This window comes from Scophthalmus maximus, chromosome 22, assembly GCF_022379125.1.
Source record: "Scophthalmus maximus strain ysfricsl-2021 chromosome 22, ASM2237912v1, whole genome shotgun sequence".
NCBI lineage: Eukaryota > Metazoa > Chordata > Actinopteri > Pleuronectiformes > Scophthalmidae > Scophthalmus > Scophthalmus maximus.
The window spans coordinates 12480153-12504320 of NC_061536.1; the positions used below are offsets into that span (position 1 = coordinate 12480153).

Consider the following 24168-nt stretch of genomic DNA (forward strand, 5'->3'; position numbering starts at 1 on the left):
GTGTGTGTGTGTGTGTGTGTGCTGAATTCCCTGGCATGTGAAAGAGATTGAGTTTCATAAGGAGATCTGGTCGTTAATTCGCCTGTTTATCTCGACGCAGAGCTCTGGACTGAATTCGAGCGTAATATATGATTCTCTCAGACATGTTTTATCTTTGCCGACCTCTCCGTCCACCTCCTCTCTTTCTCTGCAGCCTCAACCCGACACACACACACACACACACACACACACACACTCTTATCCTCTTCCTTGCCAAATGGTTTCCATTCAAAAGAAATAAAAAAAAACACCCTCTTCTGCTGGTTATCAGTCCAATGCATCATCGCTCCCACCTCTTATGTTAACTGGGCTGAAGATAATCCGTGTTTATCCGTGTACTCACCCCCCCCCATATAAAAGTTTTATAGGTGCTTTGAAGCACTCCGTCATATTTACATCTACAAAACAAGACGTGACTTTGATTCGGGGCATTACTCCGGATCAGGAGGAGAGTGTTGATGCTCTGCAGCTGCTGCAGATGTAACGGAGCAGGGGGAGTCGTGCCAGGTCTGGTTTCAGGCCCGATGGTTTACGTTGGCGCCCGATCAGGATCCAGAGTTCCCCCGTCTGAAACATGTTCACGGTGCCATGGTGTTGACTTCTCCCTCGCTCAGCACACACAAGTATGAGTGACAACGTGTTATCGCCTGTGAACCACTGCGGTGGCATCACATCTTATGGCGTCAGATGGGCTATGTTTTTTCTTTTCTCTGAACTTTACATAAAAAAGTTTTTTCACTCCAGTCAGGTACTTTTGGTGACTAAGAGGCTTGTAGTGCCACCTTGTGGTCGAACTGAATAGTTCTGCATTGCAAATACTAGAACGTGATTTGAGTCCAATATGTGGCCAAATATATGCGGACATATACTTTTTGGTTTTATATCATATTCGTCACCCAGATCTCTGCAACCAAATCTTTTTGGCAAGCTGAGTCATACGTGTGGTCGTGTCCACACACTTTTGACAGTGTAGTTTCTTTATTGTTTTGTAATAATAACAACGCAATAGTCTGATTGTACTTGAATCCACAGGGACATACAAGTGCATACATGGTTAACCGCTATGCAAACCGATAAGCTAAACATTAAGAATCTAAACATAATCATAATTGCTCCTACCACATTCACAGAACACCTAAACATACCTTGACTTAACTTAACTTCATCATAACTTGCAGTGACTTAAAACTTACTTACAGATACGTAATCCATGCATTTCTTTTCGGGGGTTTTTCTAGTCCCTTTATTTATTTGCTTTAGTAAGCAAATGGTTGGATTTTCAGACTCAACTAAAATCATGAATGCAGTGCTTTTGATCAAAGCATCTGATCATCAGATGCCGGATATTCAACAAAAACCCCCTCATAAGATCAGTTTTCCACCAAAAACAAAAGTCCCTTCTCGTCACTGAACCCGTTTGACCCCCACCGTGCGCCAAGGTCAAACCCTTCCTCCCTCAGTCAGGGCTCACTGGGGAGTAGAGGGGGCCGTCATCGTCATCACCTAATGATCGGACAATGGCAGTGATCAGCAAACGTGTTACCAACCTTTCATGTTGACATCTGTTGCTGCGACACTCACTTGAACTCAGGTCCGTCGTTTGTCTGTAGTAAAGTTGATTATTGTTGTCAAGAAGCCTCAAAGGAGCCAAAGCACCATTGGCAGCAGACGACTGGCCCTGTTCTGGATCTGTAATTCAAGATTTGTATAACTTTATGAAAGTATTTTTGAGACACTTGCACCTTGGCTTTCATCTGTCACATAATCCAACCTGAAAAAGTGAAACATGGGGCTTTCAGTTGTGTTTTCTTCAGACTCTTAGCCACAAACATCCCACAGATTTGGTTTAGTGACTGCACAAATACCACTGAGGTTTGAGCAGGAATGAATCATACAATGTTTTTTTCTTTTTTTTAACCAGACTATCCCCAGCATTATTTTGAAAGAACGTTCCCCCCCAATTGGTTACAATTATATCAAAGGTATTTCCCAGTTTGGGATCAATAAAGTGCATCTATCTCTCTATAAACCTGTTAGTGCAGCTCATTTCACCAGATAATATAACTAATATAATATACCGTATACTTTAACCAATATAATATTACTGCCATAGACATTTAAGATGGTGGGTTGTAATTTAAATGTCATGACTGTAGAGTGAATGAATTCCACTGACCAGGAGTGACCATGATGTGGCCGCTGTTGTTGATGTTCTCGTAGCATTCCCCGGATGAGGTGCTGGTGGTTTCGAACGAGTCCACCGAGATCTTCGACACTCTGGCGCACTGAGCGTCGTGGGGGCCACGGCTGTGGTCCGGAAAGGCCCCCGTCTCTCTATTCGATGGTTCAGGGACTGGAAGATGACAAAGAATATTATCCTGCGTGTTTGTGTGTGTGTGTGTGTGTGTGTGTGTGTGTTGAAGTGTAAGCAGTGTCTTTATCTCTTTGCAAACCAACACGACACACTCACCTTCCTCACAGAGGCTGTCGAGAGCCGAAGGCCTCGTCAAAGGGTTCGTGTCGGTTCTGTACCGCTGAGAATCTGGATTCAGAAGGACGCACACGACGACACGCACAATTTTAATCACGACGCCCCCCTGCAAACATTCAGAGCACACACACACCACACACCACACACACACACACGGCAGAGCAGCTTCAACCGCAAAAAAGGAAATAACAACACTGCAAGACGGTTTCAGATCTTCAGAGGACAACGATTAAGGAACACACGCAGATCAACACAAATGGAAGGAGGGGGAATGAAAGAAAGTGGCTCACTCCGAAAGGTCGATAAAGCGACAGACGGTTCATTGCTCGGGTCAAACTGCTCATAGTCTGTATCTACTGAGGTGCTGTCAACACTACTAAGCTGGGTCCAGAGATACCTGGGATTGGGGGGCACTGAGACAAACACAGAGAAAAAAAACAAAACAACGTGATGAGATTTCTCCAAGTCTTGTAGAAGCTGCAACTTTCCCACCACTGTGCATGTATAAATATACATATGCTGAATATATGTAGGGTGTGAGGAAACAGAAAGCCGTCTAATAGTAGGATCAAAGTCAATAAGTTCATCACATGGATTCAGTTTTTTTATTCGTCGTATACTCGGAAATGTTACGACCACTGACCATCCGTCTGCGGCTGGACGGCGGCGGTGACCTTGACGAGGTCGACGGCGCCCTGGTAGTCGTTGTCACTATGGCCAGAGCGAGGTCGAGGGCCGCTGCGGGTCTGCTGGAATAGGAAAGCTGCGGAGCGTATAGAAAGAAAATATAAAGGATTCATATAAACTGTTTAATGAAATGTCTCAATCAAAATCAATATGGTCTGCATTCTCATGTTGTCCTCCAGTTTCCCCCAAGTCAGGACTGAGAAGAGGGGGAAAAAGCTTCTTCAGTAGAAAAGAACATGGAGTTTCAGGTCACGTCGCCATCTGACTGTCGTGGGTTTGGAAGATTAATCATTTCAGGAATTGTTCATTATGTGTGTATAAAAATACACACAATTACATGCAGTATTATGTGCAATGAATTAATAAACCTTTATTTAAAAAAGCATTTTTTACTGGTATAATTTGTGTTCTTCACGTGCACAGACTATGAGAACTGGAGCAGCACAATTTATCAGAAAACTGAGGATTACAACGAAAAAAGAAGAAAAAAAAAGGGTGATGTGGAACGAACCGTGTCTCCTCCTGTAGTGGCAGCAGAGCACCGTGTTTATGATCAGCAGCAGGAGGAGCAGGAGACACACGGTGACGGCGCTGAGAAGCTCCGGAGACGCCGAGATGAAGACGCCTGCAGCAGCAGCAGCAGCTGTGGTCGTACCTGCCGGGGCGCACAGTTCACAAAGAAACAACTCGTACTTCTCGTAAGACTCGATTCAAGACCGACGGGAAGTTGGTTATGCTGCTGAGCGTTTGTTTGAACTCTCCCGTGACTCCTAAAACAAAGTGGGGAATATTCTGTTGAGCAGTTTTGCTCTTAAATCGACCAAATAACATTAACAAATGGATGCACTCAAAAAAAAAAGATTGCATGAAATAAATCCTTTAATGTTCACCTGTTGTCCAACTGGTCATCACCGTTGCATTGGCTGTGGTGGTGGCTGTGAGGAACCCGAGGGAACCTGGAGGATTAAAAATGTATTTATATATACTTCAAATATATATATGACAGAGATGATGGGAGCGGACGAATGTAGAGTTATAAACAGAATTAACTTTGTTAAATCCATGTACCTAAATTCTTTGATTTAGTAAATGCAGAACAAAAAGTAGGAAAGTATGGAAACTTTCAGAGGGAGCAAATAAAGTAATTTAAGTTATTCAAATCCTCATGAATTGTTTTTTTTCTTTAAAAAAAAAAGCTGTCTAAGCATGGAAGGAAATGTTTCTCTGACAATTATCTAATCTTGACTGCAATAATCTCAAACTTTAAAAGGAAGTTAGTCTTTAAAAAAGCTTCCTGCAAAATCTAATTTTACATAATCATTTAGGACATGAATACAAATATCCAAAAATCAGGTTATGGAAAGGCAACAATATCACTTTGAAAATGAAAACATTTGTCAGTGAAAGTTTCATCTAATTCAGTTTAATTCATAAGTATGAAAATACTTTGAGATCAATTAATTTATACTTTTATAAAGAGCTACCTGCCTGCTTATACATAATACATCTGACTGTAATCAAACTATTAAATCACTTGTTTGTAGCGACCTTCGATTTCTGTCATTTCATGAAAATTAAATTAAATAAATACAATCTAAGCCGAACCTGGAATATCCACATGCTGTTCCCTCTGTTTAAAAACAAAAAATCACCATGGGGCTTTACTCGCATGCACCATGACACTATAACCCACCGCTGGTGGACAAAATCTACATCTCACCGCCGCAGATGACGCCGGACGCCTTCGAGTGGGCGCACAGGTGCGTCCTGTTGGCGAACTCCCTGCACTGCCACAGACTCCGCTCCGCCGGGCCGCACTGGTAGTACCACAGCGTCCCGCCGTTGTGGGCGAGCGCGGGAACAAACTGGCTGACCTTTAACGGCGTGGCACCACAGCGCAGCATGGAGCACACCACGGACGCCAGGCCTTCGTTCCAGCAGTTGTCGCACACCGTGCCCCAGCTGCCGTTGCGGTGGACCTCCAGTTTGCCGGAGCAGCGGTCCAGACCTCCAGTCAGCCGGATGGCTCTCATCTCTGCACAGAGACACACAGGACAGTACAAACTGTGAAGATCCCAGTGGGAAGAAGGGGAGAAACATAATCCAGGTTTTTCTGCAATGAAGTGATGTCGAGTAAACTGTAGAAGTTGTTTATTGTATCACCCTTGATGACACAGAGGTCATGTCCTCGATTTATTTTTTTTTCTTTGGGGATTTTTTGAGTGTTTTTGTTTTTTGCAGATTATATTTATAACTAGATGTATATTTTATAGGCACATTTCTGTAAAAATTGATCATATTTCTTATGATTTTGCCTTGTATTTCTAATATTTCCATGGAAATAAAGCTTGTTTTGTTCGTTTGTTTTTGTCTTTTACAAATCTCAACACATGGCCCACTGGCTATCTTTTTCTCAAGCTGTCAACAAATCCAGACATCTCGTAAATTGACTTTGTTGGTCAAAAAAGAATGATTGGGTTTTTTTCTGTACGAAATACTATGAATAATGTTTCGTATTAACTGTAACTGTGACCTGAGCATATGACCCCGGCGTCCTCTTTGTGTCCGCAGTCGGGCTCCTCCTGCGCAGCCGGACAGGCCCACAGGTTCCCCTCCTGGCCCGTGCAGTTCAGCTCGTCCAGGTGGACGGGACCTCTGCCCGGGGCGAAGGAGCCGTCCCCCTGTCCCGTCACGCTGAGGGCGTAGCCGCAGCCGAGCTGGGCGCACGCCACGCCCGCGTCCCTCAGGTCCCACCGGTCGTCGCACACCGTTCCCCACATGCCATTTCTCCACAACTCCACGCGTCCGGCACAGCGGTCCGGCCCGCCGACCAGCCGCAGAGCCTGGTGGCCTGAGGACAACATCACCATAGATAGTTATATATGAAGTCGTCCCTCCATCCTCTCATCCTCTCATCCATTCATCCCTCATCCCTCCATCCCTTCATCCATTCACCCCTCCATCCCTTCATCCCTTCGACCCCTCATCCATTCATCCCTCATCCCTCCATCCCTTCGTCCCTTCCACCCCTCATCCCTTCATCCCTTCCACCCCTCATCCCTTCATCCTTTATACCCCTTGTCCCTTCATCCCTTCCACCCCTTCACCCTTCATCCTTTATACCCCTCATCACTTCATCCTTTCGACTCCTTGTCCCTTCATCTCTTCGACCCCTCGTCCCTCCATCCCTCTACCCTCCAATTTTTCTTATCATTGAAATATACACTATACTCAATAAACTTCAATAGTCATAAGTTGGAGGTGTGGTCCTGTTAGTGAAACTGTAATTATAGATATTGAATTATTAGGTGATATTTAATTGGACAACAAAAAAGAGGCACTAAAAATCGTCCATAACAACGAACTATATCGAAACTGGAAGGGCATTTACAAAAGATTCAATTATAATTGTGTTTCAATAAAAATCTAACTAGGGAGAAACAGTTTAGAGTTAGCGCTTCGTCCACTGTCATCAAGATTAAACGTCTCAGTTTCTTCTCATTGCCATTCTGTACAAACTTCCCAAGTTCAGCTGCACTTTGCTTTTCACAAAAAACAACAGACACTTTAAGAGACGACCTCACCGCAAACCGCCTCAGTGATCACCGTGCAGTCGCTTCCCGCCGTCCGCGAGCAGTTCTGGAGTCGGTGGTCTTTGTACGAGCAGTCGTGGAAGCAGGTGGCGTTGGGAGCCGCGGGGCCGGTTTTGTCCACGTGGTAGACGCCGCCGCAGCCGAGACCCTGGCAGATCCGTTGGGCCAGGGGGTCCGCAGAGTCGGACGAGAGCGGCACCTCGTCGCTGCTCCTGTTGCCGGGCAACCTGAGGGTCCACTTGCATCCGCCAGCATGGAGGTGGACGTAAGGGTCACCTGAGGATGGAGGGAGTGTACTTCTCTCATTCTGAAGCCATTTTAAAGATGAATACATGTGGTGATTGTTTATTGTATCTCCTATGTTGTTGTTTATTTGTGCGGGTTCTACTTATAGCATATACTCTGCACACTGCATCGGACACATCTAACCACATGTATTGATCAGGTATTACTCCCTTGAAAAGTAATTACTTGTGAGTCTTTATCCCCTGTGTCATAAATGATTATATGACATTTTCAGAAATCTCCATTTATAATATTTCAGGATGGCATAAGAACAAAAAAAATCCGTGCTAGTCATATCTCTCGCGCTTTTTCTCTCCCAGCACATTTTTATACAGTTAACATGACAAAAAATATTCTACTCCTATCTTTGCCATATTTTTGGTAACTTGATTTTTATTGTAATCTTTAGATTTCTTTGCTCTGATTAACTGTATCACCTCCAACTGTGTTATTGTTACTTTTTGCAAAAGAAATCACATTTCTACAACTCTGATCCTAAATGAATTGGTGGGGGGGGGACATGTTGTTGAGGATGTAGTCAGTGAAGCAACACAGAAACAAACATCCCCATCAACAAGGTCGTTTGCAGAGCACGTGGGAGAGTCGCTCTGCAACACCTCAAAAGTTCGATTTGCAGCTGCAGAATTCATCGAGATGTGTATCAAAGTCATCTCAGCCCACATCCTGTCACAGCAAGAGCAAGAATACACACACACGCCTCTGCGTAGAGTTTTCATCCTGCGTTCTAAACACACACAAATCAAATTGTGTTTGTATATATATATGTATATAAACTTACTGCTGAATTCCTCCGGCAGTATTCCTTCTGTGCCATTTCCCTCTGCTTGCACTTGGACGTCAGTTGGGTCCGTTGGCGTGGAGGAGTTTTGAAAAGCTGAAGTGAAGAAGGGGATAATGTCAATTTACAGTGTCAGCGTCAAGCCGATGTGGGCCAGTCGGCCTGAAGAGGCCGGTGCAGGCTCCTCCCCAGCGTCACCACATGTAACCGCTGGACTGTACCGCAGGACCTTTGAAGGGTAACATCTTGACCTGCAGTCTGGTTTTTGTGTGTTAGGCCGTGGCTGTATTGATCATGTTTTACTCCCTTGTGTGTCTTTGTCCCCTGTGTCATTAATGATTATATGAAATTTTCAGAAATCTCAATTTATAATATTTCAGGGTGGCATAAAAACAACAAAATCCCTGCTTGTCATAATTCTCTCTCTCTGGCTTTTTCTCTCCCAGCACATTTTGTGTCTATACGGTTAACATGACAGTTATGTTAACAGATGACCTGACATAGAAATTTAACCCTTTAGCATAAATTCATAGTTTGAAATCCTGAAATCTAATTTTGTTATGTGGGTGATGAGAGACCACATGTTATTTTAATAACACATACGTTTGTTCCTCGTCTGCCTTTAAACCCAACTTTATATATTTTCCTCCCCCATGTGAATGAATCTTTAACACCCACAACCAAAGGATTAGAATTATTCAGAAGGATTTTAAAGTTTATCTGTCACCACTTGTGAGATGCAGTGTGGTTGCATCCATAAGGTTGCGGTGAAAGACCAGTATTAAAAATTCAATATAAAGGACAATAGATCAAGATTTCAAACTATGAATTCATGTTAAAGGGTTAAATTTCTATGTCAGGTAATCTGTTAACGTAACTATCAAATTACTTTTAAGCTCCAACATTTTCTAAATGAAAATGATTCACTTATATACTATACTTAAAACCGAAGAAAAAATAAGAAGAATAGGAGCCGTTAGAACTCAACCACAGGATACTTCCTGAGGAAGCTACTGATGTATTTATTGAAAAAAACATTGCCATAATTTTTTGCATAGAAAATAATTCTTGTGAACAAATGTTAAGTTTGTTTTATTACTTACTTTTCTTGCAATTAAATAGGTGTTTTTTTAAAGGAAAACAGACGACAATACCAGTATTCATAATCTAACACTACTACATGACTTCATTTTACGTAACAACCACTAATTGTGATAATACATTTGCAAAAATTTTAAATATATAAGAAACTTCATGTAATCACATGATTACATAACATATCTCATTAACGGCCCCTTATCAATAAAGCTAAATATTATGACTGTTTATCTGAATAACTGTTAATTCATTAATACTGTTAAACACAATATAATAATACTGTTCACGTTACCTTGACAGAGACAGCAGAGTTGAGCAATCAGAATATATTTCACCGGCTTCATGTTGCTGTTCTCAGGGAGAGTCAGAGTTCGACCCTATTGTCTCTGCTCAGACCTGAACCTCTGACAACCGCGGCTTCCTCTTCTGCTCCCCTCTTCTGACACATCTTCCCATTCATCAGCATGTTTCAGGACAGGAAGTGAAGCCTAGCGGCTTCTGTCAATGATAAAAAACAATCATCAGAACACAATCAAACATCCATGATGCAGATACCTTCCCTCGTTACCATGTCACCGTCCACTCAGATCATTCGTCCTTTCATTTCAGAATGAGACTGTGTTGACTGTTTAACTCATTTTGCCTTTAATCAGTACTTTAAATTCAGAAACTGAAAGTGTAAATGTATTAATTCAGTTTGTGAAATAATTTATGCTGTGAAGCATTGCAATGTTTTTAAATTGGTTGAATTAATTATCTTAATTGTAAAATCTAATAATTGCAAAAGGTTTGGGTTTTATTTTTGTCATAACACATGATGTCATGTGAGTTTGTAATCATATTGAAACTTAACACATGTGAATCAGTGATTCTACCATTAACCAGCAGAGGGCGACCTGACCCCATGTAGCAGCTTTTAACCAAAATAGTTTCAGGAAATTGTCTATTGTTTAAAAGTTTGTTTTATTTGCCACTAAAGGAATCAATAAGACGGATATAAAGTTAAAGACTTGGGGCAGTTGAATTTGGTCAGAATATCATGTGTACATGTGTACGTGTATATGGCATTCTACTGTTTAAAAATATTGTGTCTTTTACACCACGTTTTATACATAAATAATATATGATCTGTATATAAATATAACTATAAATGATACAATTTTTATTACGTTTACATGAAAAGAGAGTTTTACATTTAACTATGAGTGTATCTCTCTCTCTCTCTATGAGTGTCTCTCTTTCTCTCTCTCTCTCTTCCTGCTTTGTTTACATGCAGCTGCGGGAGCACGCGCTCAGCTCAACTCCCCCTCCCATTGGCTGTCCCGTACCGTAGCCCCCGCCCACCAGCACCCTCACGCGGAATCCAACAAAATAAAAGCCCGCTGCCAAACGATTAAGTTGCCGTAACGTTTATATTATATTTACACACTTTTTCTAACAACGAAAACGAAATATTTTTAATATTGAAATAATAAACAACTTAAATAAACCAATGTCACCTTCATAAAACGCCAGTTTCTATGTTAAGTTACTAGTTTGGGTGGTGAATAAAATAATAATAATAATAATAATAATGATGATGCTGATAATAATATTAAAAATAATAAATTCTATTCATGCAGCACTTTTTGAAACACCGCTCTTCTGTTGTATGTAGTTAACACATGATTAGAGTTTCAGAATTGGGGAAAATGAGATTGAGGAATAAAATAAAATGGAAATAAAACATTAAATAGAGCTATATGGTAGTAATTACAACAATATATTATTATTATTATTATTAATAAGAAGAAGAAGAAGAAGAAGAAGAAGAAGAAGAAAGCTATAAATACAATAAGAAGATGTAAGTAGGTCATACTTATGGCAGTGGAAACTGAAGGGTTATGAATTTAATGAAAAAATAATAAAATGTTACGTAATCGCATCCACAGCAGATTCGATCTTTACACACACAGACACACACACAAACACAAACACACACACACACAAACACAGACACATACAGACACACACGCACACACACAGACACACGCACACACAGACACACACACACATGCGCATTGTGCCGCAGACGAACACTTGTTGGCGCCAGCGGCAACTTGGAGGCAGGTTTGACTCGGGACTGAACCTCGGAGGGTAAAGTTGTTTTTAATATATCAGACTTTATATCGTCTCTTTTTTTTTAACCTCAGTAAATTATAAATAAATACATTTGACATAATGTGCGCGAGGCTCTGATGCTCGTAGCGGTCGGCGGTGACTCGGGTGAACTCGGGAGTTTGTTGTCGAGCTGGCGGGCGCGTTCGGCTTGTGTTGACGTTAGCTAACATTAGCTTAAAGTTGCTTAATGCTAGTATTAATAAAGTTACTCAGGAGGTAAAGGCGGAAGCGGTTGTTCTGCGGGTTGGACCCGCAGCAGTCTGCTGCTGCTGGTTTGGTTTCGAATGAATTGTTTGTAAACTCACTTGTCGTGACACAGAAATGACAATTAATCGATATGAGAGGAATTGGTTTTGATCACCCGGAAGTAGGTTGGTGTTACATTCAAAGCGGTCAAGTAAAAACCGAGGTAACTCAGGACAAAATGTCCTCCCTCCCCCTGGTCCCTCTGTGTTGACGTCTGCTCCTCTGGAAAGGAGTGTGTTCGAGAGCTGCCACAGTTCATTGATTAGTAATCGATTACTAAATTAATCACCAACTATTATATTTACTGTCATAGAGGAAGCAAATTACTAATGGATGAATCAATTAACCGTTGAAGCTGTAGTCATGTAACTGACTAATTCATTATTATATAAATGTAGCTTAATAATAAATATAGGATATAATAAGAGCTGCAACAGTTAATCGATTCATTGATTAGTAATCAACGACTAAATTAATCGCCAACTATTTTGAGAATCGGTTCAAGTAGTTTTTACTGGGGAAAATAGAGTCTAAATTCTCTGATTTCAGCTTCTTAAATGTGGATTTGTTCTGGTTTCTTTGCTTCTCTGTGACAGTAAACTGAATATCGTTGGCATCTTGGGGGTTTTGGGAAACACAATCAGCATTTTTCACCATTTTATGACATTTTAAACTTCTAAATTATTTCCTCTTTTTTTCCCCCAGACAGAAGCAACCATGACTAGACGAAGGTAATCAACTCCCTATTATTGCTTTATGAATTATTTTTATTATTATTATTAGGGCCCGAGCTACTGACAAAGTCAGCGAGTAATCTATTATTATTCTCCAATGAATCGGCCTAAACGTGCTCGAAAAGTTGTAGGAATCTGCACCCGCATCAGAATCGGTGTAAAATGTTATATTTTCGGGGTCTCGTTATTATGGTTGTTACTCAACTGTATGTTTGTCAAATATCCAGCTCCATGTTGACTTTCAGTTTTCATGTCTCTTCACAGTGGTCGCCTGCACAAAAGATCTGAAAACGCTCCAGGGCAGAAAAGCAAAGTTGCAAAGGTTAGTATAAAAAAATAAGTATATAATAATCTTTAAATGTTGATTATACAGACAAACGTTTTCTAAATATTAACAACTTTTCTTTACAGCAAAGCAACAGGAAAAGGGTTCAGCCCCTGTCAAAGCTGCATTGTGAGAAGGTATTTACCCTTATTTTATATTTAGATATATTTTTATTGGTTTTGCACAGGCGTAGCCACAAACTAGCAGTGAATTGTTCTTTACCATTTCAGAACCAGCTGGTACTTGAAGGCATCACCAGGCCGTGTGTTCTCGTGGATACTCCGATGAAAGGAGTCAGGATCGATGGCGACGGAGGCTCTTTGGTCCGGCCTTCCCCTCTGCCTCATCTTGGGTAATAATCATTGCCCGCTATTGTGGCCATGGATTGACTGATTTCTCCCGCTGGACAGTGTCATCAAATTTTTTTTTCTTCATGTTTACAGATGGGGCTCCTCTGATGACGTGTGGGTGAAGATGGTCAGCAGGGAGCAGAGTTACAGACACAGCAAGAGCTTCATGCAGAAGCACCCCACGCTACAACCCAGAATGAGATCGATGCTCCTCGACTGGTTAATAGAGGCAAGATTATTCATCCTCATCTACTTTATAAAAACTCGAATCAAATGTTTTAGAGTTTGATCTGCAGTTAAATATTATTATTATGATTCATAAGACAGCGATCACCAACCAATGTGTTTGCTGGTTTCACCAGGTGAGTGACGAGTACACGCTGCACCGGCAGACGTTCTACCTGGCGCAGGACTACTTCGACCGGTTCATGTCGACCCAGAACGACGTAGAGAAGAGCATGCTGCAGCTCATCGGGATCACCTGTCTGTTTGTAGCGTCAAAGATGGAGGTGAGGAAGAACAGGGGGAGGGATCAGGGCTGGGGTTTATTTTTTTTCAAAATGCATCTTGAGACTAATTTTTTTTTTGAACATCGTCAAACAACCGTCATCCAAAACAGCTCAGGAAAAAATAGCTTTGTTGTTTTGTTTTCTTGTTGTCTTTTTTCCCCCTTGCAAATAAGATTGTGGGTTTTTGTTTTGTTGATGTGACTAGTATATGTTGTTTATTAGAAATCAAAATAACATCCTACTTAAAAACAAAGTAGTAATGTATTTTCTGTCTCTGTAGGAAGCATGTCCTCCAAAGCTCTGGCAGATGGCGTACATCACTGCAGGGACCTACTACAAGGAAGAGATTCTTAAAATGGAGTTAATCATTCTGAAAGTAATACTATTACATATAATCAACAGAGCTTTAATTTGTATCATAGTACTGTTTTTTGAATGTTTTTTTTTTTTACCCAGGCGCTGCGGTGGAACCTCTGTCCAGAAACAGCCGTGTCGTGGCTGCAGCTTTACTTCCAGATGGCGTCGATGAGCGTCGACTCCGACCTGCTGGAGCCGCAGTTTCCTCAGGACGCGTACATCCAAATGACACGGGTAGGTGATCGAACACAGAAGCATCATGTTGAATTTCTGTTCTGCTGTAAGACCGACATCATGATTCCTCCGTCTTTCCCATTTGGGAATAATCGTAACTTGTTGATGTCCCTCAGCTCCAGGAGCTAATGACAGACTGTATTTCACTGCTTCACGTCTTTGTGTCTGTGTCTCTTGCAGCTATTAGATCTTTGTATCCTGAGCATAAACTCCCTGGACTTTCAGTATCGAGTGTTGGCTGCGTCGGTGCTCTGCCACTTCCTTCAGCAGGAAGCAGTTGAAAAGCTCTCAGGTAAAAAAATTGGGGATTAGTTACATCCATAGTAAAAACATAGATCTGGAGCCCAATGACTGGATGAACATCAGCTGAAGAACTGTTATTGGTTGGAATTTTAAATTGGTAATTACAGTCGCTCGTCCACTAACCTGAAGGTCGGCGGTTCAATCCCACCTGTGAACAAGTGTTTTTATAATTTTTCTTGTATGCAGGTCTGTCGAAGGATGTCCTCCAGCCCTGCCTCAACTGGATGGCTCCCTTTGTTGAATCAGTGGGCCGGTGCGGCCGAGTGGCGACGAGGGATTTTGCCAGTGTGAAAGACGACGGACACAACATCCAGACGCACACAGACTACATGACCATGCTGGTGAGTCTTCTTCTTCCGATATTTAAAAAAAAAAAAAAAAAGTTGAGACGAGCCTGTCCCACGATTCTCAGCTTGCTGAAAACAGATAGGTTATGATATTTATGAGATGCACAATTTGCATGTGCACACTCCCGATTAAATCTAAACTGTAATCACCAAACAACAAAGCCAAGGTTTAACCAGACCTTTCTGAACGTTTTTTTAATTTCAGAAGGACGCCTGTAAAAACGAGGCCGACAGCCAGTTCCCCACTCCTCCCAGCAGCACCGAGAAAACCGACGCACACTGAACTGACGAGAGAGAGAGACTCTGAAGTGAGTTTAAACAAAGAGGATGCAGGTTTAATGTCCAACAAACAAACACAAGAGTCTCGTTTCCTGCATATGTCTCCTAACGTAGCAAGTGATTATCAAAAAAAAAAACTTAACAGAATACAGAGGATGATGAAATCTGTCAGTGAACTTTATCCAGGACGACATGCGACAGAATCTTGGTCAAAGCTTTTTTTTCTGGTCTTTTTGCTGTTTTGATTCAGGAACAGGTTTTTTAAAAAAGGGGTTGTTTGCTGCAAGTTGTGTCATTTCTAGATGATGAGATTTTAATACTGAATGTGCAATTGTTGAAATTGTTGTTTTGTAGCATATTAAATATGTTCATAGCCAAAAGGTAAAATCTTTTATAAAAAGAAAACTTCAGGGTCTGTTTTTAAATGTGCGATTCTGTTTAGAACCAGTTGAGTTCTAGATAGTTATTTTTGACCATGCTTTGTATAACTCAGGGCATTAGATAGTCAGAAACTCTTTTTTTTTTTTTAAATAATTCATTTTAAAGTGTACAAAATGAACTGTATTTATTTTCTACCACAAAATAAAAAATACACATTCTATCCCTCCCTCCCTTTTACCCTGGTTCACACCGTGGTCTACTAGAAGTACAGTTTAGCCATCGCTTGCAGGAATCTCTTCTTCCTCTTCTGAGCAGCAAGCTGCAGCACTTCCTCCGGGTTACTGGTGTTCAGCTCTGTCTGGCCGATCGCTTTTATCTAAGGGTGAAAAGCAAAAAGGCTCAGGGATAACCTCGGATACATCCCAGTTCAGTTAAACTGCATCCAAGTCCAAAGTTCAAGAAAATGTCCGGGCGTCGGTGCATGTCTGAAAACAGCTCGTGTGAGGAAAGAGGAAGAAATAAAACGTCCTTTCATCGTTCAAGCTGTTGTTTTGATTTGGTCTCTGAACCAATCCCTGTCTCGTTTCCCCATTAAAGATTTTACAAAGATGTTTTGGAAACAGCTCATTGATTAAAAATGTACATTCTATATTTATACTCTTTACAAATCAGTCTAAACACAGCGTGAACGGACTTAACTGCTCAGACACTTGTGTGCACATGAAACACTTCTCACCAGCAACATCTTTTTATTCACTGATCGTTTGAACGACTTACCGCTATTTGTCTCTTCTCCGCCTCGCCTCGCTTGTGGTGAATATCTGAACGCACGTTAAGAGAAGAACCATAGTGAACAGCAGATGATGTGTACAGAACCTCTTAACTGCTTTTCTTTGTCTGGAAACTGCATCAATAACCAAAAAAAGGATACGCGTGAGATATTCCAGGATGGTGACGTCCCAGATGTAGTCGTAGAATGAGTCCATGGCGTCGTGACTGTGGTGATATACGAGGAAACATTCCAGACGTTAGGAGACGAGCTCTGCTGGTTGTCGGTGTTTTAACGTGTGTGTCTGTGTCGTACCTGTTCTGTTCTTGGAGAGCTTTGAACGCTGTCATGTAGTCAACCTCTCTCAGAAACTGGCACAGGACGGCAACCTGAGGGCGGCATGTACAGATATATATAATATACTGTATATAAATCCACCTCAAGCAAATGTTGAGTCTTTTTGCAAAAGTTTTTTTAAATTTTGCAGTTTCCATCAATCTTTTTCTAATGCGATACTTCAAAATGCACATTAAAAAAAGTTTGATATTGTGACCTTGATGCTGGTCAACTGTCAGATACTTTGAACTGATCTGAAGTGTCTGTGTCGACCTCCCACCTGTGTGTGACAGTTCATCATGGAGCAGCACTTGATCATCCTCTTCAGAACCTGCAGAGAAACGTCAGGGAGTTAATCGGGGAACTGATGTCTGTTGAAATATTGTTTTATCCGTTAACATAAATGGCGAGCGACGTACCTGGTCCGTGTAGACGTCCGGGGGCACAGCTTTGGTGAAGAAGTCGGAGCACACGGCTCCGGTCTGGAGGTAGATGTTCAGCGCGGCAGAGTATTGATTGGTCACTATGGAGACAGGGACAAGTGAAAGCAAAAAGGTGACTTTTTAAAAACTATCTTTAACTTAACAACCAACCAATTCCTTAAACTGATAAAAATATAATATATACGATTAGATCTTGTATTTAAAATCTCTCATTTATGACATCGGCAGCACGTTTCTTCTTCTCACCGAAGTAGATGTCGGCCTGCGTGATGAGCCACGACTGGTTGTTGTGGTTCAGGGTGAGAGCGTAGGACACCAGCTCTTTGACCGTCACCGCCACCGCCTCCACGTCCACGGCCTGGATGCTGTTCAAACACACAAGTCGTCCTAATTAGCGTTTTTTTGTGCAGCGAGGATTTTATTGGAAGAAAACAGAAATGAATGACTTACTTTGGAAGAGAGGACGGCCAGATGGAGAGGTGTTCTGCTGTCACTTCGTTCACAATGTCGTCCTGAAGAGGAAGAAAAAACGAGTTAAGAGAAAAGCGTATTTTAGATTCTGCAGTGTGAGGAAGACAATCAATCATCTCTCGTACCCGTACGATGCTGTGGAGCCTCACGAACAGTGAAATGAGGGTTGTGAGAACCAGCGGCTCCTGTGAAATGAGACAAAACACGTTACCTGTGCAATCACACAACTAAAATGTGATATTTCCACCGTTAAAGTTTGTCTTATCTTAATACTTACTCGAAGCTTCTTGATGAAAGTGATGAATTTGCTCCTAAACAATGTAAACAGACCAGAATCAGCCATATGTTTTGTTTTAAACCCTCTGTAAATCAGTTATATGTAAGCATGTGTGTACCTGTGCAAGATGCCCATGGACGACTCCCTCTGTTTGATGAGGCCCACTCGGCCGTCACTGTTCCTCTTGTGCTGGACGGACACACTGCAGATCTGAACTACCACGTCCCACAGCTCCTTGGCCGTGCGTCGACTCTCTTTGGGACCTGGGAGCTCTTTACACGTGGATGCCAGGAGCTGGCCGAGCTAGCGGGAAGGGAAACGAGGGTCAACGAATTTTACTGTCTTCTCGGCATTCATCTAACTGCTCTGAAGAGGCAGCGGTGGATGTGAATGTCGTGAGGAGGACACTTTGTACCTTGATGTACGGGTTGTTCATGACCAGAGACGGTGGCACCTGCAGGGTCAGGTAGTCGTTCTCCCTCCAGTTCAACATGAAGGCGACGCACTCCTCGCCCACTACCTGACGCAGAGGCAGATCTGGAGATAAAAACAAGAACATAGTACATCTGTCAATGTTCCTCTAATCGACTGTTGCAGGAACAGATCAGGTCACGAGTCAAACATCATCCACTCACCGTGAATCCTCATCTCCAGGTAACCTCTGACCCTACTGACCAGGTCAGGCGGCGGTCGCTCCTTGCTGCCCTCGGCCGCCAGCGACTCGTGCGCTCTCACCTCCAGCAGCAGCATCTCGTTCAGCATCACCTGCCTTAGCTTCGGGGAGAACTCGGTGACCAGCTCCAGGCAGGCGGAGAAGAGCTGCCGCGCATGGGCGAAATCCTGAGACCACGGGGAAAACACTTGCTGCTTAGATTTTGTTTCAAAATCTCCTTCAGCCAAAAATCACATCACAAAACATTAACAATTCTGGGCACTGATGACATAATCGCACCTTTATTGAGATGCAGTGGAGTCCTTTGGCCATTAGGATGTACAAGAGGTCCTTGGTCAGGTTGTCTTTAATACAGAGGATCACGTTGATGTAGTCTGGAGGAACCTCCCACTGCACGCACACAATTTTTTTTTATTATTAATTACATAAGTTATTTTTCATAGTTTGATGATTGAAAGTACAGATAGTTTTCAGGAATCCTTACATTGCTCTTTATCATATTGTTTGTATACATTCTCTCTTTTTGTTCAGAGACAAAGAAAATCCTTAATATCTTTATATATATTTTGACGTCTGACCTTGCTGTTGACCCTCCAGAAGGGTCGTTCAGCGATGCCGTGGAGTTCGATGAGAATTTGCCGAATCCTGCGCGGCTCCAGACAGAGGATGAGCTGCTGCTCCAGCTGCCCGATGCTCACGCTGGCCGAAGCTGTCCAACCAAATTATAAAAATAAATCACATCGCCGAGACACAAGACAGGAAACAAAGGGACGTGTATTTGGATGTGCAGAAGAACCTGGGATGTCGTAGAAGGACGGCAGGGGTTTGGCGCTGAGATTGATGGTGGCCGACCTCTTCCTCATCTGCTCCACGAGGACCTTCCTCTCGTCCTCACGCAGCAGCTCCATGAAGAGCTTGTGGGACGACACCACGAACACCAGAGGCAGCTCCTCCAAGCTTTCGCACAGAGTCCTGCACAAACAGGAAGGGTTTAGTTTTTAGAAAGGAATCGTTAAAAAAAGGGTCTCATATTAATTAAAGAAGATGGTAATTTGTGCGTCGCTCACTTCATGAAACCAGCCATGTTTCTTCTGGACGTCTCGGACGGTCGGTCCTTCTCCAGCGAACGTGTGCAAACCTGCAGGATGAAGAAAACTGGATTTAAAATGTTCAATAGTTTCCGATTTCAACCTCCACAAGAACAGATCAGGTCGGTCCCAGTTACACGTTTGACTTGCTCAAAACGTCGACACAACATATACCACTTGAAATGTATTTTCTACAGAGCATGTCTGTTGTAATAATTGTATTATTGCGATAAAAAAGGCTTTGAACGTCCCCTAATGCAGTTCTTCATTACATGTAAGATGGGAAAATAAAAAACAGTCCAGACTTCTTTATATTATTTAAGGGTTTTTTGATTACCTCTAAAATGAAGTCCACCATTCTCTTGCTGGGCTTGAGGAGCAGCTGCTGGAAACGCACCCCGAGGACTTCTCCCTCCAGAGCGTCTCGGACAGCATTGCACACACAAAGCTTGTGGCAAACTTCATCGAGTCCAGTCTCCCTGCACAGTTGTGAGTGGAAGTTTGTTTGTAGATTTTAAATATTCAAAATTCAGAACGAGTGGACCAGTTGCACAATGTTTGCAAACTGCTTGGGTACTTTTAATTACACCTTCAGTCACCTACATGTTTTTTTTTGTCCCTTATTTACATATTTGGCTCAAAATTTCACCCCTTAACGGATTATAAACTGAATTTTTGTAATTCAGAAAGATAATATTTTCTTATCATAGACATCAGGGGGAAAAGAAGTACTGAGAGAGTCTGGAACTTTTCCCTGGGAGCTCGCAAGTAAAATTTTCCAGATAATGTCAGAGTGAGCCAATGTGAAAGTACAGCAAGTGCTTTCTGTGGCGGACTTATCGCCATGTCCCGCCTCCTGCTGCTCTACGCAGACACCACCGAATGTTCCACAACATTTTTCTCCCGTTCTGAACGTGTCTGCCTCGGACAATCTCCTGCTGTGTTCGTCCTATGTGAAAGTCAAGCTACGGAAAATGTCCGGAAAACTCGTGTCTGAAAACAGCATAAGACTACAATGTACACTGCTCCTTGTTTCAATCCGGACAATCCCACATTTACAGAATCTGCTACCTGTTTTAAGTATTTTAATTTTGGGTTGAACTTTGGTCTCGCTCCTCACCCTTGTTGGACGTTGTACAGGAACTCCCGGAGAACAGAGCGTCTGAAGTGGTTTGGCAAACTGCGCGTCACGTTGTCTCTGATGAAGGCTTCAATGACGGCCTGTGACAGTGGAAGAGGAAGTAACGACACATGATAAACAGTCCTGAACAGGCCTCGATCCCCCGACCTCCGACATGGGAGACGCACGCTCTAGCAAGGAGGCCAACACCCATGGGAGCTAGCAGGTCTCTTAAGGTGTCCGGGAGTGAGGTTTACAAACACTGCCCAGCACTTGACTGACTGGCCGCCGTTAAAATATACATGATGACATGACGTGACACGAGTCTGCTCTGACCTGGTAGTTGTGCGCCCTGATCAGGCTGTTGATCTGATCGTAGGGGGAGGTGTGGGAGTCGGAGGGGTCGCAGTCTCCAGTCAAAGCCTTGCAGGCGTTCCAGTAGCCCGCCAGACGCTTCTCATCCAGGTGAACATGAACAGTCAAGTCCAGCTGAAAAAAAAAATAAAATACCTTACTGACATCTACAAACTGTTTTCACACTTTCATGATTGAGAAAGTTTTGCTTTGTTGTTCTCGTGACAGAATTTTGTCTCCTAACCATCATGTCACAAAAAAACAAGTACACCTACCTTCTTTAACAGTTCCTTTGTCTGTCTGAAGTGATCCCTGGCTTTCTCAAAGGCTGGTTGGTCTGTGCAGCCTTGCTGGAAGAAAATACCTCCAAGATCGTAATGCACCTGAAAAAACAAAATACAAGCTACACCAGACTGGAGGAACCAAGGCGCAAAATCCTAGATGACGTATGCTTTCAATTCTAATGCAGACACATAAAAAATATATTCCAGCAAGACAAAACCCTGCGGGTTCCTCCAACCTGACAGTGCAGCTCATCGGCGCTGATGCAAAGCCCGGCGGTCGAGGACTCCGTCTCACCGTTGGCGGCAGCGTCAGCGGCCAACAGGTCCAGAGTCCGCAGGGTGTGAACGTAGAAGTCTTTCTTCAGCCGCAGAGCTCCCTCCAGGACGCTGATCGAGTCGGTCGCCTGCTCTTTCAGCTGAGGGCGAGAACGGTATAAGACTTTCTTAAACAGTGGGGAAGAGACAACAGATAAACACAATCTAAACTATTCAAATGTGTCTAAAAATGTGAACATGTATTGATATCAGCAATGAATACATCCAAAAAATGTTTGAACTCACCACAGTGAGGATGTTTTCGGTCATTTCTTTCTCCTGCTGCACAATACTCAACCTGGGACAAACCAGAAGGAAAGAAAAAAAAAGTCACTTATGTCTTGATATAACTTTAAAATTTCAAGGCAGAATCTATTCGGACATGTTGAGCGTAAACAGTAACAGAGCCTGGGTTTGGGTTTTTTTACAACTTATTAGGAGGAAGAAGCAGAACTTGCATGTTCATCTGATGAGGTCCAGGTTTGGTCTGTTTCTCTGGAAAGCTGCTCAACACAATGGTTCTGATGGCCCTTTGGAAACAGGTTCAAAAATATTTGGACATGAGAAAACAGCAAGAATTTCAGGTGACAGTGGGCTCATTAGTTCGGCCGGTGCCTCTGATCCCAGAGGCGTCTCTTCCCACTCACCAGCGGTTGTAGATGATGACAGCCATGGCGGTGGTGGGAGGCAGAGTGGAGAGGTCCAGGTCCACATGTTTTACCCCCGGTGGCACTTTGCTCACACACAGGAGCTCGTTCAGCAACATATTCAACACTGGAATGGTCAAACTGGCAGTAAAAGGAGAAGATCATTTTTTGATAAACACTAGTTTTAATATGATACACTGTATTGATATGATATACTGCACCACACACACACTCACCCTTTCTCGAGTACTTCCAGATCCCACTTCATGTGGGCGGCTACTTTCAGAGCCAGCAGCTTCAGCGTGCGATTCCTGCGGTTGTCTGCCGGAGGCTGCACTTGGTTCTGCTCGTTCACCGAGGGCTTGGACGCCTGCTCCAGGAACTGGATGATCAGCTGCACCGGTAACGGGTCTGTGCAAAGAGATTTACTTAGTTAGAGGAAGAAACAGGCACACAACCCTTTTTGGCCATGCGCTCTAGTTACTTTGCCAATTATAGATCAACATCCAACCTAAGATTCTTCCTCAGAGTCATACATTTATCAATTGTGCTGTTAAGCGTGAGCTGACCTGGGTTCGACTTCTGCAGGTGATGCTCCAGCAGACTGCCATCCAGGAGGAACTCAAACCAGGACGTCTGGAGAGGCGTGCCGGGCCGACTGCTGGTCACAGCAGCCACCCGGTCTGCTGCTTCAGCACTCATCCTCTCCTGGTCAACAATGAGACAAGATGTGAAAATTAGTTTTTATTTTTACAGACATCTCCATGATAATGGATACAGATTCAAGATGAATTTAGACTAGATTGAAGCTCTTTGAATTATAAGCTTGCTGGAAAAAAAGGTGAATCAAAGGAAAATACATGTATTTAAACAGGAGGTTAGTTTACTCATTATGGGCAGCCGATATATATACACACACACACACACATATATATATATATATATATATATACACACACACACACACACATATACATACACACACATATACTTTGATCTGTCAATAATTCGATTTCGTTATGAAACCTTTATGACAAAGTAATGTAATAGAGGCTTGAAATTTGGTTTAACCATAAACTTTACCATAATTAACTATAAACAGGAAAACACAAATAAAACCAAATATATAGAACTTGAAATAAGTCTTTAAAAATTATAATAAAAATTATCTAAATGCAAAAAATGTCTGCATTGTATAATAAAAAGACCATAGTAGTACTAGTACACGCACAGTATCACAGTGGAACGATTTATCGATATTGAAAACATCCGTTAGGGACATAATGATGTTTAATGTTCTGTTATGGCCTGGGGGAGAGTTAACGTTATTTATGTGTCCTCCCGACTGGGCGGGGATTCCGTTTTTGCTCGACAGAACAGGGGGGAGATAACTGACTCAAGGCGGTTCGGGCTGCCCTTGTGTTTGAAAACAAGCGCACCCCTCCACTCACTCTCTGTTGTGTCTGAAGCTGACACAGTTCAGGGCTAATTGTTAGCTAACTGGCGCAACTCTGTAGCCTGGCCCGCGCACATAGGGACGGAATATCTTACCTGAACAGGCCCAAATGAACAAGCAGAGGGTGTAAGTGCTAAATGTCGACAAACAATCTCAAAGTAAGGAGCTGGAACAGCGACGCGGACTGTTTGGTTCTCACATAATTCATTCGGCGCTTCGCCATCTCTGCGCCGCACTTCCGGTTCCTCCGCGTCGCCAGGGAGACACACACTGCGCCGCATTTGCGCATATTTATACTCGAGGAAACTAAAATCAAATAATACGATTCAAACGTGACACTTTGATTATATGGAGGATGGTTTTCCTCAAAAACTAAATTAAAATGAACACATTCAAAATGAGAAAATATAGTTTGATTTCTAGTTATGGTTTAATTTATTAAAATTAATTATTATTATGATTATTAATAATAATCATAATAATAATAATATTCCAACACTTCTTAACTCAACTCCACATCAGTTAATGTTTTTATATATCAAAAAAAGGAAAAATTGACAAATTTTGTTTTTGTCAGATCAATGTACATTGAGATTTTGGAATCGTTTTTCCAATTTTCCTTTTTTTTCCATGTTGGATTGGAAATTTGGAAAAAGAAATTCAAAAGACATCAGAGGATTATGTAGTTAATGGAGTAGAACTATTTTTATACCATCAT

General features: G+C 42.4%; 3 protein-coding genes across 8 annotated transcripts; 1 reads left to right on the plus strand and 2 right to left on the minus strand.

The window, feature by feature from the left end:
• Positions 1 to 998: 998 nt before the first annotated feature.
• On the minus strand, positions 999 to 12822 carry LOC118291739 (deleted in malignant brain tumors 1 protein-like). 3 transcript variants are annotated; one of them, XM_035620111.2, is made up of 15 exons: positions 12680 to 12821; positions 12338 to 12425; positions 9285 to 9490; positions 7895 to 7990; positions 6802 to 7086; positions 5751 to 6068; positions 4938 to 5252; positions 4108 to 4173; positions 3729 to 3872; positions 3174 to 3293; positions 2821 to 2943; positions 2510 to 2581; positions 2216 to 2392; positions 1621 to 1728; positions 999 to 1542 (listed from the first exon to the last, which is right to left on the minus strand). In XM_035620111.2, the coding sequence occupies exons 3-15, from the start codon at positions 9334 to 9336 to the stop codon at positions 1496 to 1498; spliced, it is 1923 nt and encodes a 640-aa protein (XP_035476004.2). In that variant the 5' UTR covers positions 9337 to 9490; positions 12338 to 12425; positions 12680 to 12821; the 3' UTR covers positions 999 to 1495. The 3 variants fall into 3 exon arrangements, with proteins under 3 accessions (XP_035476004.2, XP_047186105.1, XP_047186104.1); XM_047330149.1 differs by lacking the exon at positions 2821 to 2943 and having other exon boundaries at positions 12680 to 12822; XM_047330148.1 differs by lacking the exons at positions 12338 to 12425; positions 12680 to 12821 and having other exon boundaries at positions 9285 to 9539.
• On the plus strand, positions 10824 to 15437 carry LOC118291742 (G1/S-specific cyclin-E2). Of its 3 annotated transcripts, none has more exons than XM_035620115.2 (12): positions 10824 to 11128; positions 12108 to 12129; positions 12397 to 12454; positions 12544 to 12594; positions 12688 to 12809; positions 12901 to 13036; positions 13170 to 13316; positions 13597 to 13692; positions 13773 to 13907; positions 14088 to 14199; positions 14397 to 14551; positions 14763 to 15437. In XM_035620115.2, the coding sequence occupies exons 2-12, from the start codon at positions 12116 to 12118 to the stop codon at positions 14838 to 14840; spliced, it is 1104 nt and encodes a 367-aa protein (XP_035476008.2). In that variant the 5' UTR covers positions 10824 to 11128; positions 12108 to 12115; the 3' UTR covers positions 14841 to 15437. The 3 variants fall into 3 exon arrangements, with proteins under 3 accessions (XP_035476008.2, XP_035476007.2, XP_035476009.2); XM_035620114.2 differs by having other exon boundaries at positions 10825 to 11128; positions 12104 to 12129; XM_035620116.2 differs by lacking the exons at positions 10824 to 11128; positions 12108 to 12129 and having other exon boundaries at positions 12383 to 12454.
• On the minus strand, positions 14867 to 23700 carry ints8 (integrator complex subunit 8). 2 transcript variants are annotated; one of them, XM_047330146.1, is made up of 28 exons: positions 23650 to 23700; positions 22564 to 22702; positions 22231 to 22405; positions 21995 to 22135; positions 21806 to 21877; positions 21594 to 21645; positions 21269 to 21448; positions 21024 to 21131; positions 20731 to 20883; positions 20395 to 20495; positions 19612 to 19753; positions 19254 to 19324; positions 18983 to 19158; positions 18765 to 18895; positions 18466 to 18576; positions 18149 to 18353; positions 17929 to 18050; positions 17632 to 17816; positions 17514 to 17547; positions 17362 to 17421; positions 17216 to 17277; positions 17012 to 17130; positions 16742 to 16845; positions 16603 to 16653; positions 16302 to 16375; positions 16149 to 16213; positions 15995 to 16038; positions 14867 to 15593 (listed from the first exon to the last, which is right to left on the minus strand). In XM_047330146.1, exons 1-28 carry the CDS (start codon positions 23671 to 23673, stop codon positions 15477 to 15479), a joined length of 3018 nt encoding a protein of 1005 aa, XP_047186102.1. In that variant the 5' UTR covers positions 23674 to 23700; the 3' UTR covers positions 14867 to 15476. The 2 variants fall into 2 exon arrangements, with proteins under 2 accessions (XP_047186102.1, XP_047186103.1); XM_047330147.1 differs by having other exon boundaries at positions 23546 to 23700.
• Positions 23701 to 24168: the final 468 nt, after the last annotated feature.